Source organism: Rhincodon typus, chromosome 1 (genome assembly GCF_021869965.1).
Source record: "Rhincodon typus isolate 14 chromosome 1, sRhiTyp1.1, whole genome shotgun sequence".
NCBI classification, from domain to species: domain Eukaryota; kingdom Metazoa; phylum Chordata; class Chondrichthyes; order Orectolobiformes; family Rhincodontidae; genus Rhincodon; species Rhincodon typus.
The window spans coordinates 142,169,946-142,189,806 of NC_063332.1; the positions used below are offsets into that span (position 1 = coordinate 142,169,946).

Sequence of the window (19,861 nt, forward strand, 5' to 3'; positions counted from 1 at the left end):
CATTTCATATAGATTTTTGACTAACAAGAGAAGCAAATTTCTCAAAGAATAGGCCAGAATATGATGATAAGGCTACAATCAGACCAGCCATGATATTACTGAATGACAGAGAAGGATCTAGAGGCCCAAAGCTCCTAATTCATTTCTACTTTGCACATATTGTGGCATGCTGGCTCAATGGTTAGCACTGCTCCCTCATAGCACCAGGGACCTGGGTTCCGTTCCACCCTCAGGCGACTGTCTATGTGGAGTTTGCACGTTCTCCCCGTGTCTGCATGGGTTTCCTCCAGGTACTCTGGTTTCCTCCCACAGTCCAAAGATGTGCAGGTTAGGTGGATTGGCCATGCTAAATTGCCCGAACTGTTCAGGGATATGTAGCTTAGGTGGGTTATTGGGGGATGGATCTGGGTTGGTGTGGACTTGTTGGGCCGAAGGGCCTGTTTCCACACTGTAGGGATTCTATGATCTATGATATTTTATTTCCTTTTTCTTGCTAGCCTCTAATTTGATCCACCTCCTTCTTGGTAACTCCTTAAGCTATAAATATAATTGCTTCATCCTTGTCCTGATATTATAATAAGAATATTATGCTGACATATCTTGGTGCAGCCAAACAGTTCCTGCATAACTTGAGGAAGCCCCACAATTAAACATGGATCTATTAGGTGGCAGTGGGTTCAAAACAATGTTGAGCAAGTGAACGGAGTTCAGGGAGTTCTTTAGCTTCCTAGATCTATCTAATTCACATACTCTGGGAAGAATGTGTTTGTTAAGTACGAGTATTTTGGTAGTTTGACTATTGTATTTATCTTTTTAAGGTTTTTAAAGTAAGTAATTTTGGTTGTCTTTTCAAAACTTTCTTCTTTGAGCCAACTTGGTTATTGCTGTAAGTTTAAAAGTGTGGTTATAATTTAAGGTGAAATCTCTGCAGGAATGTCTAAGTGTGCATCTCGTATATAGTAGCTCAAACATGATTATAACTCCTCTATTGATGTAAAATCACAACTGACTGGTAGCATGATGATTAAAGCTTTTGCCCGTAGGTCAGCAGATAAGGTTGCCAATTGTTTATTTTTCATAATTAGTCACTAGGAGGAGGTAGAAGACTCCCTGCGTGTTGCTGTAACTGGAATGCAGAGACATAACAAGAATGGTTTCTTACAATATCAAAATTTGTTTGATGCCGCTGAAATTCAAATGGTCAGCTCTGGGTTTATTTTACCTGAAGAGCACAAGTGAGAAAATTTTAGGAATGTTGGTGAACGAAAACCGAAGACAACGACTACATTTTGATTAATTCTGAACTAATCATCTTGAAATTGCAGATCTGTGAAGACAAGGAAAAAGTTTGACCTTAATATCTTTATTTAGATTTGGACTTTGAATTTTAATGTGTTAGATATTTTCAGCCACTTTGCTCAGGCATGTTATGACACACCTCTGGAGCACGTGCAATTGAACACAGATCTGGCTCAGAGGCAGGGACACTGTTTTTGACCTGTTTAATATTCAAATAAACACAGCGCAACTGCTTGGCAAAAACCCCATCACTGAACTTTGATACATTAGGTGGCATCATGATATGATCTCCTTGTCCTTGGTAGGTTATCAGACCCTTGCTCGTGTTTTAAACTTCAAGGCAGGTTTATTAAATATTTGACTGTTATGAAAAGCATTGAGTCAAGACTTGTTTCTTGATGTAACCTGTTAATCTCAACACCTACAAAGAATTTGCTCCTATATTGAATGTCAGTGTTAAGCTGACTGTTTTTGATAGTCATAGAGCTGTACAGCATGGAAACTGCCTCTTTGGTCCAACTTCTCCATGCTGACCAGATATCCTAAACTAATCTCGTCCCATTTGCCAGAATTTGGCCCATAATCCCTCTAAGCACTTCCTATTCATATACCTTTATAAAGGTCTATGAACCTTTATAAAGATGCCTTTTAAATGTTGTAATTGTACCCACCTCCACCACTTCCTCTGGCAGCTCATTCCATACATGCATTACCTTCTGTGAAAAAGTTGCCCCTTAGGTCCCTTTTTAAATCTTTAACCTTTCACCTTAAACCTATGCCCATAGTCTTGGATTCCCCCGCCCCCAGGGAAAGACCTTGTCTATTTACCCTATCTATGCCCCTCATGATTTTATAAACTTCTATAAGGTCACCCCTGAGCCTCTGACGCTCCAAGGAAAATAACCCCAGCCTATTCAGCCCCTCCCTATAGTTCAAGCCCTCAACCCTGGCAACATTCTTGTAAATCTTTTTTGAGCCCTTTCAAGTTTCACAACATCTTTCCTATAGCAGGGAGACCGGAACTACACACACTATTCCAATAGTGGCCTAACCAATGTCCTGTACAGATGCAACATGACCTCCAACTCCTATACTCAATGCACTGACCAATAAAGGGAAGCATACCAAATGCCGCCTTCACAATCCTGTCTACTTGTGACCCCACTTTCAAGGAACTATGAACCTGCACTCCAAGGTCTCCTTGTTCAGCAACACTTCCCAGGACCTTACCATTAAGTGTACAAGTCCTGCCCTGATTTGCCTTTCCAAAATGCAGCAGCTCACGTTTATCTAAATTAAACTCCATCTGCCACTCCTTGGCCCATTGGCCCATCTGATCAAGGACCCGTTGTGCTCTGAGGTAATCTTCTTCGATGTTTGCTATGCCTTCAATTTTGGTGTCATCTGCAAACTTACTAACGATACCTATGTTCACATCTAAATCATTAATATAAAATGACAACAAGTAGTGGACCCAGCACCGATCTTTATGGCACACCTCTAGCCACAGGCATCCAGTCTGAAAAACAACCCTCCACCACCAGCCTCTGTCTTCTACCTTTGAGTTCGTTCTGTTTCCAAATGGTTAGTTCTCCCTGTGTTCCATGTGATCTAACCCTGCTAACCAGTCTGTCATGAATCAAGTTAGTGAGACATGATTTCGCTTGCACGCGCAAAGCCATGTTGACTATCCCTAATCAGTCCTTGCCTTTCCAAATGCATATAAATCCTGTCCCTCTGGATTTCCTCCAACAATGTGCCCACCACTGATGTCAGGCTCACCGGTGTATAGTTCCCTGGCTTTTCCTTTCTATCTTTCTTAAATAGTGGCTCCACGCTAGCCAACCTCCAGTCTTTAGCACCTCACATTTGTATCATCGACAGCCAACACCTCAGCAAAGGACCCAGCAATTGCTTTCTTCGCTTCCCACAGATTTCTAGGGTACATTTGATCAGGTCCTGGGCGCATATCCATCTTTATGCGTTTTAAGACGTGCAGCACCACCTCCTCTGTAATGTAGACATTTTTCAAGATGTCATTATTTATTTCCACAAGTTCTCTGTCTTCTGTATCCTTCTCCATATAAACTCTGATGCAAAATATTCGTTTAGTATTTCCCCCATCTCCTGTGGTTCCGCACACCGGCAGTCTCGCTAATCTATAAGGGGCCCTGTTCTTTCCCTAGTTACTCTTTTGTCCTTAATGTATTTGTAGAAACCATTTGGATTCTCCTAAATCCTATTTGCCAAAACCACCTCATGACCCCTTTTTGCCCTCCTGATTTCCCTCTTAAGCATACTTCTGCTGCCTTCATATGCTTCGAGGGATTCACTCAATCCCTGCTGTCTATACTTGACATGTCCTTCGCCCTAAGAAGAACATACTGTCTCTGGACTCTCCTCTCCTTTTTGATGGCTTCCCAGTTTGCAGACATCCCTTTACCCGTGAATATCTGGCCCCGATCAAGTTTTGAAAGCTCTTGCATAATGCTGTCAAAATTGGCCTTCCTCCAATTTAGAACTTTAACATTTAGATCTGGTCTATCCTTTTCCATCACTGTTTTAAAACCATTAGAATTATAGTCACTGGCCCCAAAGTGCTCCCCCACTGACACCAATGTTGTTAGTTCGAATGTGTACAACAACCTCCTGCTAGTCCTCTCCTCTTTGAGATTATTCTGCACTCCCTCTGAGATATTCTTGATCCTGGCACCAGGAAGCACACCATTCTGATGCCTCATTGTCAGCCGCAGAAACTTCTGTCTGTGCCTCTGACTTGAGAGTACCCTATCATAATCAATCGCTTGGAACCTGGCATACCCCTCGTTATGTTAGAGCCAGTCTCAGTACCAGAACCCCAGTTGTCAGTGCTACATTTCCCTGAGGGTCCCTCACACCTGACATTTTCCAAAACGCCAAGCTTTTCTGAGGTGGGAATAACCACATGAGACTCCTGCACTACCTGCTTATCTTTCCTACCTTTCCTGGAGGTCACCCATCTATCTGACAGTATCTGTGGTTTTTCTACCTTCCTGCAACTGCCATCCATACACCCGCCAGCTCCTGTAGAGTCTTTATTGCATCTAACTGCTGCTCCAATTGATCCATGCGATCTGTTGGATTTGTAACCAAACGCACTTCCTGCAGACATAACCATCAGTAACATGGAAATTCTCCCTAATCTCCCACATCCGACAGGATGAATACATCACTATTCAAGGCTATCTTTACACCTTAATAATCTACAGGCCCAGAAAATAGCCCAGTCTTACTGCTGTAAAAACACTGCTCCAGGGCAACTTGGTACCTATGTTTTATACTTTTAAAATTTAATCAAGAGGCAGATCTCAATCAAACATATTAAGTAAACAAAAACCCACTTTACTCGCTATTGTAGATTTACAAACGAAAAAACCCAGTAAGGTTATACTTTAAAAATAGTCACTTAGTTGCTCCCCTACTGTGAGCTCCCTGACACAGGTTTCTCCAAGGTCACCTGTCAATTTCACCATTGCTTTATTTTTCTTGGAATGAACTCCGATGACCAGAGATACTTGAAACTAAACAGCAGAGGCAATCAGCTGTGCAGGTTTACTGCTGGCTAAGACAGCTGTGTAGGTTTATTTCTCTGTTTTTCATCTCTCATGTGGTCCCTGCTTTGTCTCCCTCTTTCATCTTTTTTAAAGTGTCGTTGTTTTGATATTTTTTCTAAAGTTTCAAAACAATGCAACAGCTTATGAAACAGTAATTACTGTTGTAGAATTTGAGAACATCAGTGTCAACACTGAAAATACCTTCAATTAAAAATAATCTGCTCTTTTAATGGTCTGGATTTTTTTTTGGCCCTCCTAATTCTACTGAAACTCTCAGTATCTTCAGAGTTTGCATGTGCGCAGAAAAATATGGAAAGCCAGAAGCTGCAGCTGGTAATTCGATGCAGCCTGAGAGGGTATGCTGTTAAATTTAGGATGTCCTGAGGCAGTGAAATGCACTACAAAAATTCATGCCTTTCACTTCTCCTTTCTGGCATGAATCTATGAACAAGAAAAAGGAGTTTGTCATTTGCACCCCTGTGCCTGCCCTACCATTAAATAAAATCATGGATGATTTGATTGTAACCTCAAAACCAAAGTCCTACTTACCCCAACAACTTTTCAACCCTTTGCTTAACAAGAATCTATCCACCTCTATCTTAAAAATAGCAAGGCCTTTGCTTCTACCTCAGCAAGAGAGTTCCAAAGGCTCATGACCCTCAGTGGTGGGGTGGGGGGGGACATGTCTCATCTGTTTTAAATATAGATCCCTTAAGTTTAAGCATGACCTCCAGTTCTAGATTCTTCCCATAGAGGAAACATCATCTTCACATCTACCTTGTTAAGACCCCTCAGGATCTTGAGTATTTAATTCAAATTGTCTTTGACTCTTCTAAATTTCAGCAGAAACAAGCCTAACCTACCTAACCTTTCCTTGTAAGACACCCCACCCATTCAGGTATTAGTCTGGTAAATCTTCCTTAAACCACCTCCAAAACATTTACATACTTTCTTAAATAAGGAGTCTAAAACTGTACACAACACTCGGATGTACTCTTGCCAGCCTTACTTAACTAAGCATTACCTTCCTACCTTTGTGTTCACTTCCCTTTCAATAAATGAGAAAATCGCATTAGCATTCATAATTATGGCCTGAACCTGCATACAATCTTCTATGATTCATGCACTACCCGCATCCCTCTGCATCTCAGAGTTTTGAATTACACATAATTTAGATAATATGCTTTGTTTTTATTTTTCCTTCCAAAATGGGCAACTAGAATTTTCCCCATATAATATTTGATTTACCAGATCTTTGCCCACTCACTGAACCTACCTGTATATTTTGTCACCTCCTTGTTTTCTTCACAACTTACTTTGCTAACTATCTTTGTGTCATCAACAAATTAGACAACCATACCTCTGTCCTTGATGCCATGACATACCATTCATTACACCTCAATGTGGAAAAGATCCATTTATGCCTTCTCTAAACTTCCTGTTAGTCAGCGAATCTTCTATCCATGTCAACATGCTACCCCTACACCATAATAAACTGTTATTTTCTGTAATGACCTTTGATCTGGCATTTTATCAAATACCTTTTGGAAACTGAAGTTCAGTGCGTTCACTATTTCCCCAGGTTCCTCTCTCCCTTCCTGATCTATAACCACTCTTGAGATGTTACCTTAATCCAATAGTGAAGACTGATACAAACAAAATATTTGTTCAGTTCATCTGCCGTCTCGTTATCCATTATTAATTCTCCAGACTTAGTTTCTATAGGGCAATGATCACTTTGATAACTATTTTGCTTTTAATATATTTATAGTAACTCCTTACCATCTGTTTTTATATTTCTGGCTAGAGTTCTGTCATACTCTTAAATTTTCTCCATAGTTTTATTGTCATTCTTTGCTGTTTGAATATACCGTCTAGTCTTATTACCTGTCACCTGTCTTTATGCAATTATAGATTTTTAAAAAATCAACCTGTCACAACACATTCTGGGGCAGGTAGGACTTGAAACTGGACGTTCTGGCCCAGAGGTAGACACACTACCATTGCATCACAAAAGCTCCTTTGCACAATTGTATGCTTTTTAAAAACATTTAATGCAGCCATTAACTTTATTGCTAATAATGGATGGTGAGTCGCCATCTTGGAATTTTTCTTAATCAGTGGAAAATATTTAGATTCATCGAATCAAACTGCATAGAAACAGGCCCCTCGGCCCACCATGCCTATGCTGACCAACAACACCAAACTATATTAATCTCATTTACCTGCACTTAGTCCTTCGCCTACTTGGCCTGGCATTTAAGTGCTCATCCAGATACTACTAAAATGTTGCAAGAATACATGCCTCCACCACCCTCAGGCAATGTGCTCCATATTTCTGCCACCTTCTGTATGAAAAAATGTTGACTCTGATCCCGTCTTAAACCACTTACTCCTTATTGTAAACCTATGCCACCTGGTCTTAGACATGGAAAAGATTCTCACAATCTACCCTATCAATGCCACTCTTAATTTTGTACATCTCGATTTGGAAGCACCCTCTGTGGGGAAAATAAACCCAGGCTATCGAGTCTCTCCTCATAACTTGAACTTTCAATCCGAGGCAACATGGTGGTAAATTTCTTCTGTACCCTCTCCAGTGCAAGCACATCCTTCCAATAATGTGCCAACCAGAACTCCACACTGTATTCCATCTGTGGCCTACCAGCGTTTTATAAAGTTGTAACAAGACTTCTTTGCTCCTATATTCTATGCCATGGCTAATAAAGGCCAGTGTCCAGTATGCTGCCTTCACCAGCCTGTCTACCTGTGCTGACACCTCTTCAGGGGTCTATGTACTTATACACCAAAGTCTGTTTGTTCCTCACTTCTCCCAAGGGACCTATGATTCATTGTGCATGTCATTTTCTTACTAGACCTCCCAAAATGCATCACTTAACATTTATCAGGATTAAGTTCTATCTGCCATTGCTCTGCCCAATTCACCATCACACTTTGCCTCCTATTTGCAAGCCAGTCTTCAATCCAGCTGGCCAACTTGCCTTGGACCCTGTGAGCTCTAAGCTTTTAGACCAGCCTTCCATGTGGGTTCTTGTAAAAGGCTTACTGAAGTCCGTGTAAACCATATCAACTGCATTACCCTCATCAATATATTTAGTGATCTTTCCAAAAAACATAATTAAGTTAGTTAGACAGGATCTCCCTCCAACAAATCCATGCTGACTGTCCATGATCAGTCCCTGCCTTTACAAGTGTTGTTTAATCCTGTCCCTCAGGATTTTCTCCAATACTTTCTCTATCACTGATGTTAGACCAACTAGTCTGTAAATACCTTGTCTGTTCCTGCTGCGTCCTTTGAACAAAGGAACCACATCAGTTATCCACAGTCATTTGGCATCTCACCTTACTATGGTCTAGAACCTCATCATCCCAATCAAAATCTCCAATGACAATGTCTTTCTCCTTTATGAATACAGATGAGAAATATTTGTTTAAGACTTCACCCACATCCTCTGGTTCCATGCACGGATTGCTCCTTTGCTCTCTAACAGGCCCCACCTTTACTCTGATAATCCTCTTACTCTTAATATACTGAGAAAAATCTGGGCTTTTCCCATCTGCCAATGATATTTTCTGGTCCCTCTTTGCCCTCCTAATTTTCTTTTTAAGCTTTTCTTTGAAGGGCCTCTCCTGGGTAACCACCTGATGTATGCTTCCTTATTTTTGTTTATTAAACTCTCGATATCCCTTGACAACCTGGGTTCCCTGGACGAGATGCCTGTGCCCTTAACCATCAAAGAAACATGTCGGTCTTGAAGTCTTACTATACTGTTTTTAAAAGACTCCCACTTTCCAAGTGTAGACTTACCTGGAAGTGGCTGCTTTCAGTCCATGTTTGCCAGATCCTGTCTAATAATATTGAAATTTACCTTCTTTCAATTTAAATACTTCTACAATATCTTATCTTTTTCTATGACCTTGAAACTTCTAGAATTATGGTCAGTATTCCAAAAGTGCTCATCCACTGACACTTGACTGCTTCATTCGCTAACATTATGCCTAGCACTGTCTCACCTCCAGTAGAACTGTCTGTGTACTGGCACAAAAAGCTGTCCTGAGATTTAAAAATTCCACCTCGTATAATCCTTTCACACTAAAGCAATCCCAGCGAGTGTTAACAAAGTTGAAATCCGCTACTACTATAATCCTGTTCCTGTCACACCTGTCTCTGACTTGCATCCATATGTGCTCGTCTATTTCCCTCTGACTGTTGGAGGCCAGTAGTATAACCCCAGTGAAGTGATCGGCCCCTTTTTGTTATTTCTAAACTCGACCAGACAGATTTATTTGAAAAGCCTTTGAAGATATCCTCCCTCATAATTGCAGTAATGGTCTCCTTTATCAATTAGATCTTGGGTCTTATCATGCCTGATACTTCTATACCCTGGAATGTTGAGCTTCTAGTCCTGCCAATCCTCAATAATTGCAACAATATCATAGAGCATTGACCAGCACTTGGGAATAACTTCATCTACCTTACCAGTCAGGTTCCGTGCATTAAAATATTTATAATTTAGCTTTCCGCTTCACCTGTGTGTCTTATCATGCCCATGCCTTATCTTAATTCAGCCAAATCTTTTTGCATAGAATAAAATAAACTAATTTAAAAGAAATTAAATAAGAAAGCCACATTACAGCAAATGGTATAAATGGATTCAGAAGAAAATCAAAGTTGTCAATGGAAATTTGCCTATGCCAAAGCTAGCATAGTGACACTGGGCTTAACACTGTTGCCTCAAAGCATCAAGGATCTGGGTTTGATTCCAGCCTTATATGACTGTTTGTTTGGAGTTTGCATGCTCTCCCCATGTTTACCTGGGTTTTTGCTGGGTTCTCTGGTTCCTCCCATAGTCTGAAAATGTGCACATTAGGTGGATAGGCCAAGCTAAATTGCTCCATTCTGGCCAGGGATTTGCAAGCAAGGTGGATTAGACATGGTAAATGGAGGGTTATAGGATAGGGGTGGGAGTGGGGATTTGTTCTGTGTGTGATGCTCTTTGGAGGGTCTGTGCAGACTTGATGAGCCGAATGCATTGCAGGGATTCTATGAAATATTGGGATATTAAGTAATGTGGTTGAAATTTAGGCTTGCAGACAGCCAAACATGACCAAATGTCAATTTCCCATTACCGTATATTTTTTGAAGGGAGCCTTTAATTGCAAGACTTTAAATGAAAAGTTTGACAAAGACATGATCCTTTATGTCATTAGCTGAAACTGAAATTTGACAAGATAATTGTTGATTGATAATTTTTAACTGATTTTGCAGGATTTGGAAATTGTTTATTCTTATCTTCATGGAATGGAGGCCTTGTCCAATTTGAGGGAACACCAGCTGAGGTAAGAGTGAACCTTTTAGAGAATGTTGGGTATGAAAATATTTTAGCCATTAATGTGGTTTTTACCTGTTTTTACTGCAGCTTTTTATGAATACAATTTAACGTTCTTTTAAAGATAATTACACAATCTTGTAACATTAACAAGATGTTATGATTTTCAGACCAATTAATTTTTACATGTATTTGACATTTTAGTGTACTGTGTATGATGTCTGACAGGTTAAAATCCAATTTTCAAAATGCATTTACTTGTTTGTAAATTTGTTATTGATTATTGTTTGAACTGAGTCAAATTTTGAGAGCTGAGATTTATTCAAAGGCAGGTTTTAACTTGCCACCTGTTCAAGAGGACGTGTGTTGTGTGGAATGAACTGTACCAATTGGTCTTATTCTGCTGATAGCATACCAATGCAAAAGACAAGTTCCAAGTACTTACTCCTCAAAATGTTTTGATTAAAATCTCACCTATTTTATTGTACTTCAGATACCAAGTTCAAATATCTCTTTCTTGATAAATCATAGTCCATTTGTATTGGAGCTTTGTAGACATATGGGATTTTATCACCAAGAACTTGGAGGTGGTGGTGTTCCTATATATCTGCTGCCCTTGTCCTTCTAGATGGAAGCGGTCGTAGCTTTGGAAGGTGCTGTCTGAGGATCTTTGGTGAATTTCTGCAGTGCATCTTGTAGATAGTATACACTGCTCCTTCTGAGCATCGGTGGTGGAGGGAGTGAATGCTTGTAGATGTGTTGCCAATCAAGCAGGCTGCCTTGTCCTGGATGGTGTCAAGTTTCTTGAGTGTTATTGGGGCTGCACTCATCAAGGCAAGTGGGGAATATTCCATCACACTCCTGACTTGTGCCTTGTAGGCGGTGGACAGGCTTTGAGGAGTCAGGAGATGAGTTACTCGCCGCAGTATTCCCAGCATATGGCCTGCTCTTGTAGCCACTCTGTTAATGTGGTGAGTCCAGTTGAGCTTCTGGTCAATGGTAAGCCCCAGAATGTTGATAGTGGGGGATTCAGTGATGGTAACACCATTGAATGTCAAGGCGTGGTGGTTAGATTGTCTCTTATTGGTGATGGTCATAGCCTGGCATTTGTATGGCGTGAATGTCACTTGCCACTTGTCAGTCCAAGCCTGGATATTGTCCAGATCTTGTTGCATGTGAACATGGACTGCGTCAGCATCTGAGGAGTCATGAATGGTGCTGAACATTATGCAATCATCGGCGAACATCCCCACTTCTGACCTTATGATGGAGGGAAGATCATTGATGAAGCAGCTGAAGATGGTTAGGCCGAGAACACTACCCTGAGGAATTCCTGCAGAGATGTCCTGGAGCTGTGATGATTGACCTCCCACAACCATGACCATCTTCCTATGTGTTAGGTATGACTCCAACCACCGGAACATTTGCCCCCTGATACCCATTGATTCCAGTTTTGCCAGGGTTCCTTGATGCCACATTCGGTTGAATGCAGCCTTGATATCACGGGCTGTCACACTTACTTCACTCTGAAATTCAGCTCTTTTGTCCATGTTTGAACCAAGGCTGTAATGAGATCAAAAGCTGAGTGGCCCTGGCGGAACCCAAACTGGGCGTCACTGAGCAGGTTATTTCTGAGCAGGAGCTGCTTGATAGCACTGTTGATGACACCTTCCATCACTTTACTGACAATCGAGAGGAGACTGATGGGGCGGTAATTGGCTGGGTTGGATTTGTCCGACTGTTTGTGTACAGGACATACTTGGGCAATTTTCCACATTGTCGGATAGATACCAGTGTTGTAACTGTACTGGAACAGCTTGGCTAGGGGAGCGGCAAGTTCTGGAGCACAAGTCTTCAATACTATTGCTGGAATGTTGTCAGGCCCCGTTGTCTTTGCAGTATCCAGTCCCTCCCACCGTTTCTTGATATCACGTGGAGTGAATCGAATTGGCTGAAGACTGGTATCTGTAATGCTGGGGACCACTGGAGGAGGCTGAGATGGATCGTTCACTCGGCACTTCTTGCTGAAGATTGCTGCGAATGCTTCAGCCTTATCTTTTGCATGGATGTGCTGGGCTCTTCCATAATTGAGGATGGGGATGTTTGTGGAGCCTCCTCCTCCAGTAAGTTGTTTAATTGTACACCACCATTCATGACTGGATGTGGCAGGACTGCAGAGCTTAGATTTGATCCGTTGGTTGTGGGATCGCTTAGCTCTGCCTATGACTTGCTGCTTCCGCTGTTTGGCATGCAAGTAGTCCTGTTTGGTGGCTTCACCAGGCTGATAACTCATCTTCAGGTATGGCTGGTGCTGCTCCTGGCATGCCCACCTGCACTGTCCATTGAACCAGGGTTGATCCCCTGGCTTGATGGTAATGGTTGAGTGGGGGATATGCCGGGCCATGAGGTTACAGATTGTGCTGGAGTATAATTCTGCTGCTGTTGATGGCCCACAGCGCCTCATGGATGCCCAGTGTTGAGTTGCTAGATCTGTGCGAAGTCTGTCCCATTTAGCACTGTGATAATGTCACACAACATGATGGAGGTTGTTCTCAATGTGAAGGCGGGACTTTGTCTCCATAAGGACAGTGCGATGGTCACTCTTACCAATGTTGACATGGACAGATGTAACTGCAGCTGGCAGATTATTAAGGATAAGGTCAAGACTGTTTTTCCCTCTTGTTGGTTCCCTCACGACTGCCGCAGACCTAGTCTAGCAGCTATGTCCTTTAGAACCTGACCAGCTCGATCAGTAGTACTGCTGCCGAGCCATTCTTGGCGGTGGACATTGAAATCCCCCACCCAGAATACATTTTGTGCCCTTGCCATCCTCAGTGATTCCCCTCAGTGTTATTCAACATTGAGGAGTACTGATTCTTTAGCTGAGGGAGGACGGTATGTGGTAATCAGCAGGAGATTTCCTTGCTCATGTTTAACTTGAAGCCATGAGACTTCATGGCGTCCGGAGTCAATGTTGAGGACTCCTAGAGCAACTCCCTGCCAACTGTATACCACTGTGCCGTCACCTCTGCTGGGTCTTTCCCGCCGGTGAGACAGGACATATCCAGGGATAGTGATGTTGGTGTCTGGGATATTGTCTGTCAGGTATGATTCTGTGAGTAGGACTGTGTCAGGCTGTTGCTTGACTAGTCTGTGAGACAGCTCTCCCAATTTTGGCACTAACCCCCAGACGTTAGTGAGGAGGGCTTTGCATGGTCGAAAGGGCTGTTTCTGCCATTGTCCTTTCCAGTGCCTAGGTTGATGCCAGGTGATTTGTCCAGTTTCATTTCTTTGAGTCTTTGTAGTGATTGTGACATCTGAGTGGCTTGCTAGGCCATTTCAGAGGGCAGTTGAGAGTCAACCACATTGCTGTGGGTCTGGAGTCACATGTAGGCCAGACCAGGTGAGGGTGGCAGATTTCCTCCCCTGAAGGACCTTAGTGAATCAGATGGATTTTTCCAACAATCGGCAATGATTTCATGGTGATCAGTAGACTCTTAATTCCAGACTTTTCTTTGTTTTTTTGAATTCCAATTCCACTACTTGCCGTGTGAGATTTGAACCCGGGCCCCCAGAACATCAGCTGGGTTTCTGGATTAATAGTCTAGCGATAATACCACTAGGTCATCGCCTACCCTAATGGTGGCAGGCTCACAGTGTAAGACCCCTCCTATATGGCGCTGAAGAGTTGGCTGGATTTATGACCCCAAGTCCTGATGTGGAGCTTGAATACAGTTTTCTGACTCAGAAGCCAAGTTCTGCCACTGACCAAGTTGACTCATCAAAATATGGTGCCTTGCCAACAATGAATATTTTGAGTTTATACTGTTCCTCAGAGCTGATACATAAGCAAGCTCTTTGGAGGAAGAGAAAAGAAAAGGAAAGGATGGAAAAGCATCAGCTGATTACTTTAACCACTGGGAAAATGATGGTAGGCTGAACAATAATCATCCTTGTGAAAATGAAAAGCTCAAGATAAAAACAACAGTCAAATAAATATCTAAAATAGTGAGAAACCTGCACAAGGAAATTAAGAAAGTCAGGGAAGAAGATGTATTTGATCAGAAATAAAGAGGAAAGGTGGGAAAGATGAAGACTTGAAAACAATCACCAGCACCTAAAAGAGTGAGAGTGATAACTCTGTGCTCTCTGCAGCTTCATTAAAGAGGAATAGATCTGTGTGAAAAGGGTATTGGCAGTGGGAGATACAAATTTGGCAGCCAATATCACCTTTAACTTGTTCCTACCTGTCAGAGACGATGTGTGAATCGCAAGAAATTGAGTAGATGATTGGTGAGTGTTTCTTCTGCGAATCTTCTGATTGACCAAGTGGTTTAAATCATTGCAGCCATACAGTGCAGTTAGGAACTTTTAAAAGTTGCTTCTAAAGTCCAAATGAATTAATTAAATAGAATAGAGATGGCTGGGCAGATGGTGTGATGCAGCTGTAGAGTGTAGCAATATGACAGCTCAAGGAACCTTGGCTCAGAATCTGTGATCTGGAGTCCAAGCTCCAGATACTGTGATGCACCAGGGAGGGAAAGTTATCTGTGCAGTGCTTCAGGAATCAGTCATAGTCCTTAAGTAAATTACATCAAATTTGGTCCATGGTTAGGTACAGGAGGGTGTGATTGCAAGTGAGGCATGCACGGGGATGCAGGATTTAGCTTTGGAAGAACCAGTGTCCTTGAGCTGTAGGCACCACACTCTTGCTACTAGTATCGACGAGGGCAAGGATTGAAAGTGAGGATAAGTGAACTGACTGCAGCAACATGGCCTAAAGTGGCATTCATGTAGGGACATAGAAGTTTATAGGTTAGTCAGTCAGTTCTTTATCCATGCCTATATAGTACCTCTAGCACCATGGGGTTGTATTCTATTAAGTGGCCTAACATGTGAAAGCTTATCAATTGCCTTCTGAAAATCCAAATATGTTAGATCCGTTGCTTCCCCTTTATCTATTCCACCTTTTGCCTCAAAGAATTCTTGTAAATTTGTCAGGTATGATTTCCCCTTCATGAAGCCACGTTGACTCTGCTTGGTCATATTATGTATTTTTAAATGCTTTGCTATTACATCCTTTTATAATAGACTCTAACATTTTCCCAATAACAGACGTTCAGCTAACTGGCCTTTTTTTAATTGATGGCTCAAAAGTGGTTAGCACTGCTACTTTACAGCACCAGGGATTCGGGTTCAATTCCACCCTTGGGTGTGTGTCTGTGTGGGTTACCGCTGGGTGCTCCGGTTTCCTCCCACAGCCCAAAGATGTGCAGGTTAGGTGGATTGGCTATGCTAAATTGCCCGTAGTGTCCAGGGGTGTGAGAGTTTGGTGGATTAGCCATGGGAAGTGCTGGGTTACAGGGAAAGGGTAGGGGAATGGGTCTGATTGGGATGCTCTTCAGAGGGTCGTTATGGACTTGTTGGGCCGATTGGCCTGTTTCCACACTGTAGGGATTCTATGATTCTAAACAAAGGTGTTACATTGGCAGTCTTGCAATCCTTTGGGACTTTAAGAGTTCTTGAAAGATTGCTGCCAGTGGACAAGTGGCAAGTAATATTCACACCGCACAAATACCAGGCTATGACCATCACCATTAAGAGACAATCCCGCCGCCACCCCTTGATATTCAAGGTGTTACTATCACTGAATCCCCCATTCTCAACATCCTGGGGGTTATCATTGACCAGAAACTCAACTGGGCTCACCACGTAAACACAGTGACTGCAATTGCAGGTCAGAGGCTAGAAATACAGTGGCGAATAACTCACCTTCTGACTCCCAAAAGCCTGTCCATCATCTATAAGACACAAGTCAGGTGTTTGATGGACTACCACTCACTTGCTGAATGAGTGCAGCTCCAACAACACTCAAGAAGCTTGACACCATCCAGGAGAAAGCAGCCTGCTTGATTTACACTCCATCCACTCCCTCCACCGACGCTCACTAACAGCAGTATGTACTATCAACAAGATGCACTGCAGAAATTCACCAAAGATTCTCAGACAACACCTTTCAAACCCATGACTACTTCAATCTAGAAGGACAATGGCAACAGGTACATGGGAGTACCACCATCTTCAAGTTCCCTTCCAAGCCACACTCATTCCTGACGTGGAAATATATCGCCGCTCTGCCAAAATCCTGGAATTCCCTCCATAATGGTATCGTGGGTCAACCTATACCAGGTGGATTGCAGCAGTTGAGAAGGTGGTGCTAAGCTGCCTTCTTAAGGGCAACTAAGGACGGGCAGTAAATGCTAGCTGGCCAATCAGTGACATCCACATCCCACAAATGAATAAAAGAAATCCACTATCTCTGTAACTATTTCCTTTTAATGTCCTAGGATGCAGCCCTTCAGGTCCAGGGAAATATTGTCTTCAGCCCCATTAGATTCCCTAGGATTTTTTCTCTAATAGTAGTTATAACATTTATTTCCTTTCCTCCTGTTACTCTTGTGTGTTTACCAATTTTGGATTGCTTTTAGTGTCTTCTAATGTGAAGACTGATGCAAAGTATTTATTCAACTCCTATACCATTTCCTGGTTCCTCATTATTATTTCTCCAGCCTTACTCTCAACATTTACCTTGGCTTTTTTGTTCCTTTTTATATATTTAATAAGCTCTTGCTGTCCATCTTGATATTACTTGCGAGTTTACCCTCAAACTTTATCATTTCCGTATTTTTCTTTTGGCTGTATTTTGTTGGTTTTGAAACCTTTTCCAATCCTCTGGCTTACCACTAATTTTTGCCAAGTTGTATGTTTCTTTCTTTCAGTTTCATGCTGTCCTTAACTTCTCTGGTTAATCATGGCTGGGTTCTTCCTTTACTGGAATATATTTCTGCTGTGAGCCATTGCTCCTCTTTGCTGCTAAACCCTTTTCCCAGTCCATTCCAATTGCCTCAGCCCTTGTTTCTTTGTAATTGCCCTTTATTTAAGCTAGCATATTGTTTTCAAACCAAATTCCTCCATTTCAAACTGAATGCTAACTTCTACCATGTTATGGTCATTGTTTCCTAGGGTATCTTTTATCTCTGACATCATGTATTAAACCTGCCTCATTGCACATTAATAGATCCAAAATAGCCTGATCCTTGGTTGGATCCACAACCACAACCTAGAAAACTGTCCCAAATACCCTCTCTGAATTCTTCTTCATGGCTACCTCTGCCAATCTAACTATCCCTACATACATGAAGAATAAAGTCACCCGTGACTAGTTGCCTTTGTTACATGGCTTCATTGTCTCTTGATTTATTCTGTTATACTGTATGTTCGTCTCCACCCTAGTTGGAGCTGTCACAGAGCAAACAAAAGTGGCCACGATTTCAGTGAGGTATCCAAAACAACTCTGCTCCAGTCTGTCCAACAAATAAAAGAGGTCCCTTTCCCATGGCATCAGGAAGCCCTCTGTCAGATATGGATGGCCTGGAGAAACATTGAGGCACACGTCAGCTCTAGCATCTTGCACAAAAACACCCAGATCCTACAGCAGGTCAAAGATGAGCCATCTCCTGCTCTTTGCAAGGATAAGTGCTGTATCTTACATTTATCACAGTCTGATTATGCTACTGTGTAGACATGTTACATAGGCCTGCAAGCCTCAGCATCGCATACCTGATGTGCACTGAATAGTTCACAGCCAACTTGTACTGTCAATGTTCTAAAACTTGCCTGGCATTGCATGTTGTACTCCCTCACGGGAGCGGGCTTACCTCCCTGCATGGCTATGAATGCTCAAAGTACAAATGTTCTATTTCCATCACAATCATTCATTCTCTCTCTGACATTGTAAGATAAGCTCACCCACAGCCAGAGGGAGGGGTCTTAAACAGGTGGAGGCATGTCAGATGTCCAAATCCTCATGTCTACAAACAACAGACATCTGAATTGTCTGGTGAGGACTGTGACTGGTCCTTCACAGATGGTGAGGTAGCAATGCCAGGAGGATAAATGAGAAACATTGTATACTGTTCTTCTCAAATGTGTAGACAATCTCACACAAACCTTTACGTGTAGAAATGCGAATCTTCAATGAATTATTCTCTTCTGTAGGTAGTAGGTACATATCTCAGAGTGAAGCACGAGAGGCTGCAGTCTTCCTCAGCAGTACTTTTAGGATGATTTCTCCGAAGCCTCTGAGAATACAGCGTCATAGTGTTCACCTGCATCCTCCATCACCATAAAGGAAGTCACCAGGGGACTCAATCTGGTGAGCACTTCACTGGCACAGATCTGCCACAGTGGAGAAAACAACATCAGAGATCTCTTGACACTCTGAGAACTGCTGAATTCCATCCAGAAGACGTACCTCTACATTCGGTAATAAGTTGACATGGTCAACCTGCAGAGATAGTCACTCAAATCAGGCAGATTACAGGAGTCTCTGCTAGACTGGAACAGGAGTAGACTGTTCTGCCTCTAGATCCTACCCCACTATTCTAGATCATAGCTGATCACCACCTCAGTGCCATGTTTGTGCACTGTCCACATATATCTTGATATCATTCGTTACTGGAAATCTATCAATCCATGTCTTGAACTTATTAATGTTCTGAGTTTCCATAGCAATCTGAGATAGACAATTCTATAGATTTACCACCCTCTCAATGAGAAAGTTCTTCCTCATGTCACTCCTTAAATGCCTTGCCATGCCTTTTATTTAGAGACTGTATCCCATGGTTCTAGACTCCACAACTGGGGAAACATCCTTTCTGCATTTACACTGTGGGGGAAAATAAAAAATTTTATGGGTTCGTTTCAGATTGACCTCTCCGTCTGTAATCTCCGGATCCCATTGTCCAACCTATATTTAGACTAGAATCACAATTACTTTATCCTCTAGTCCTACAAATCATCTCTGTTTGAATAATTATCGAATTCTCTTTTGAAGGCCTCAATTTATTCTTGTGATGATGATATAAAAATATGAGCTTTTAATCTTTAAAATTTCGTCAACTTGATGAAAGCCTTGGTCTTTGGCATTAAGAGAAAAACCATTGAAAATGAACTGGGCTACTTGTAAATGACTGCCAAAGTCTCTTGATCTGAACATAATCAAAATTTCATGAATATACAAAGGACTGTCTAGTGGCTGGGACTGATTACCACATCTGTAACGGTTAGCTGAGGGATAATTATGTGGGATTAAAAACTCACCATCTGAAATATAAAGCTCACAATGAGCTTTCAACAATGTTGACATGGGAATAAGACTTCCTGACCACAGGTATTGCGGAACAAAAGCTTAAATCTGAAACCTGTTCTTCAAATAACAAAACTTATGATTCCCATTGTTTCAGAGATAGTAGGAACTGCAGATGCTGGAGAATCTGAGATAACAAGGTGTAGAGCTGGATGAACACAGCAGGCCAAGCAGCATCAGAGGAGCAGGAAAGCTGACGTTTCGGGCCTCGACCCTTCTTGCTGCTTGGCCTGCTGTGTTCATCCAGCTCTACGCCATGTTATCTTATGAATCCCATTATCAGCTTTTCTCCTTCCCTGGTCTTCAGTCATCTATCACTCTGCCTAACTGTCTTTCTTTCTTTCATGGGATACAGTCTCTAAATAAATGAATCTCCAACTATCTGTTTAGTCTTCCCACCCTTACTGTAC

General features: G+C 42.0%; 1 protein-coding gene across 1 annotated transcript in view; it reads left to right on the forward strand.

Moving 5' to 3' along the window:
* LOC125485449 (rap guanine nucleotide exchange factor 6) overlaps nt 1-19,861 on the forward strand; it is a 195,430-nt gene that overhangs the window by 13,696 nt on the left and 161,873 nt on the right. Inside the window, exon 2 of the mRNA XM_048608298.1 lies at nt 10,183-10,253. Coding sequence (XP_048464255.1) covers nt 10,216-10,253 — 38 coding nt within the window. The 5' untranslated portion in view covers nt 10,183-10,215. The remainder of the gene's footprint in view (nt 1-10,182; nt 10,254-19,861) is intronic.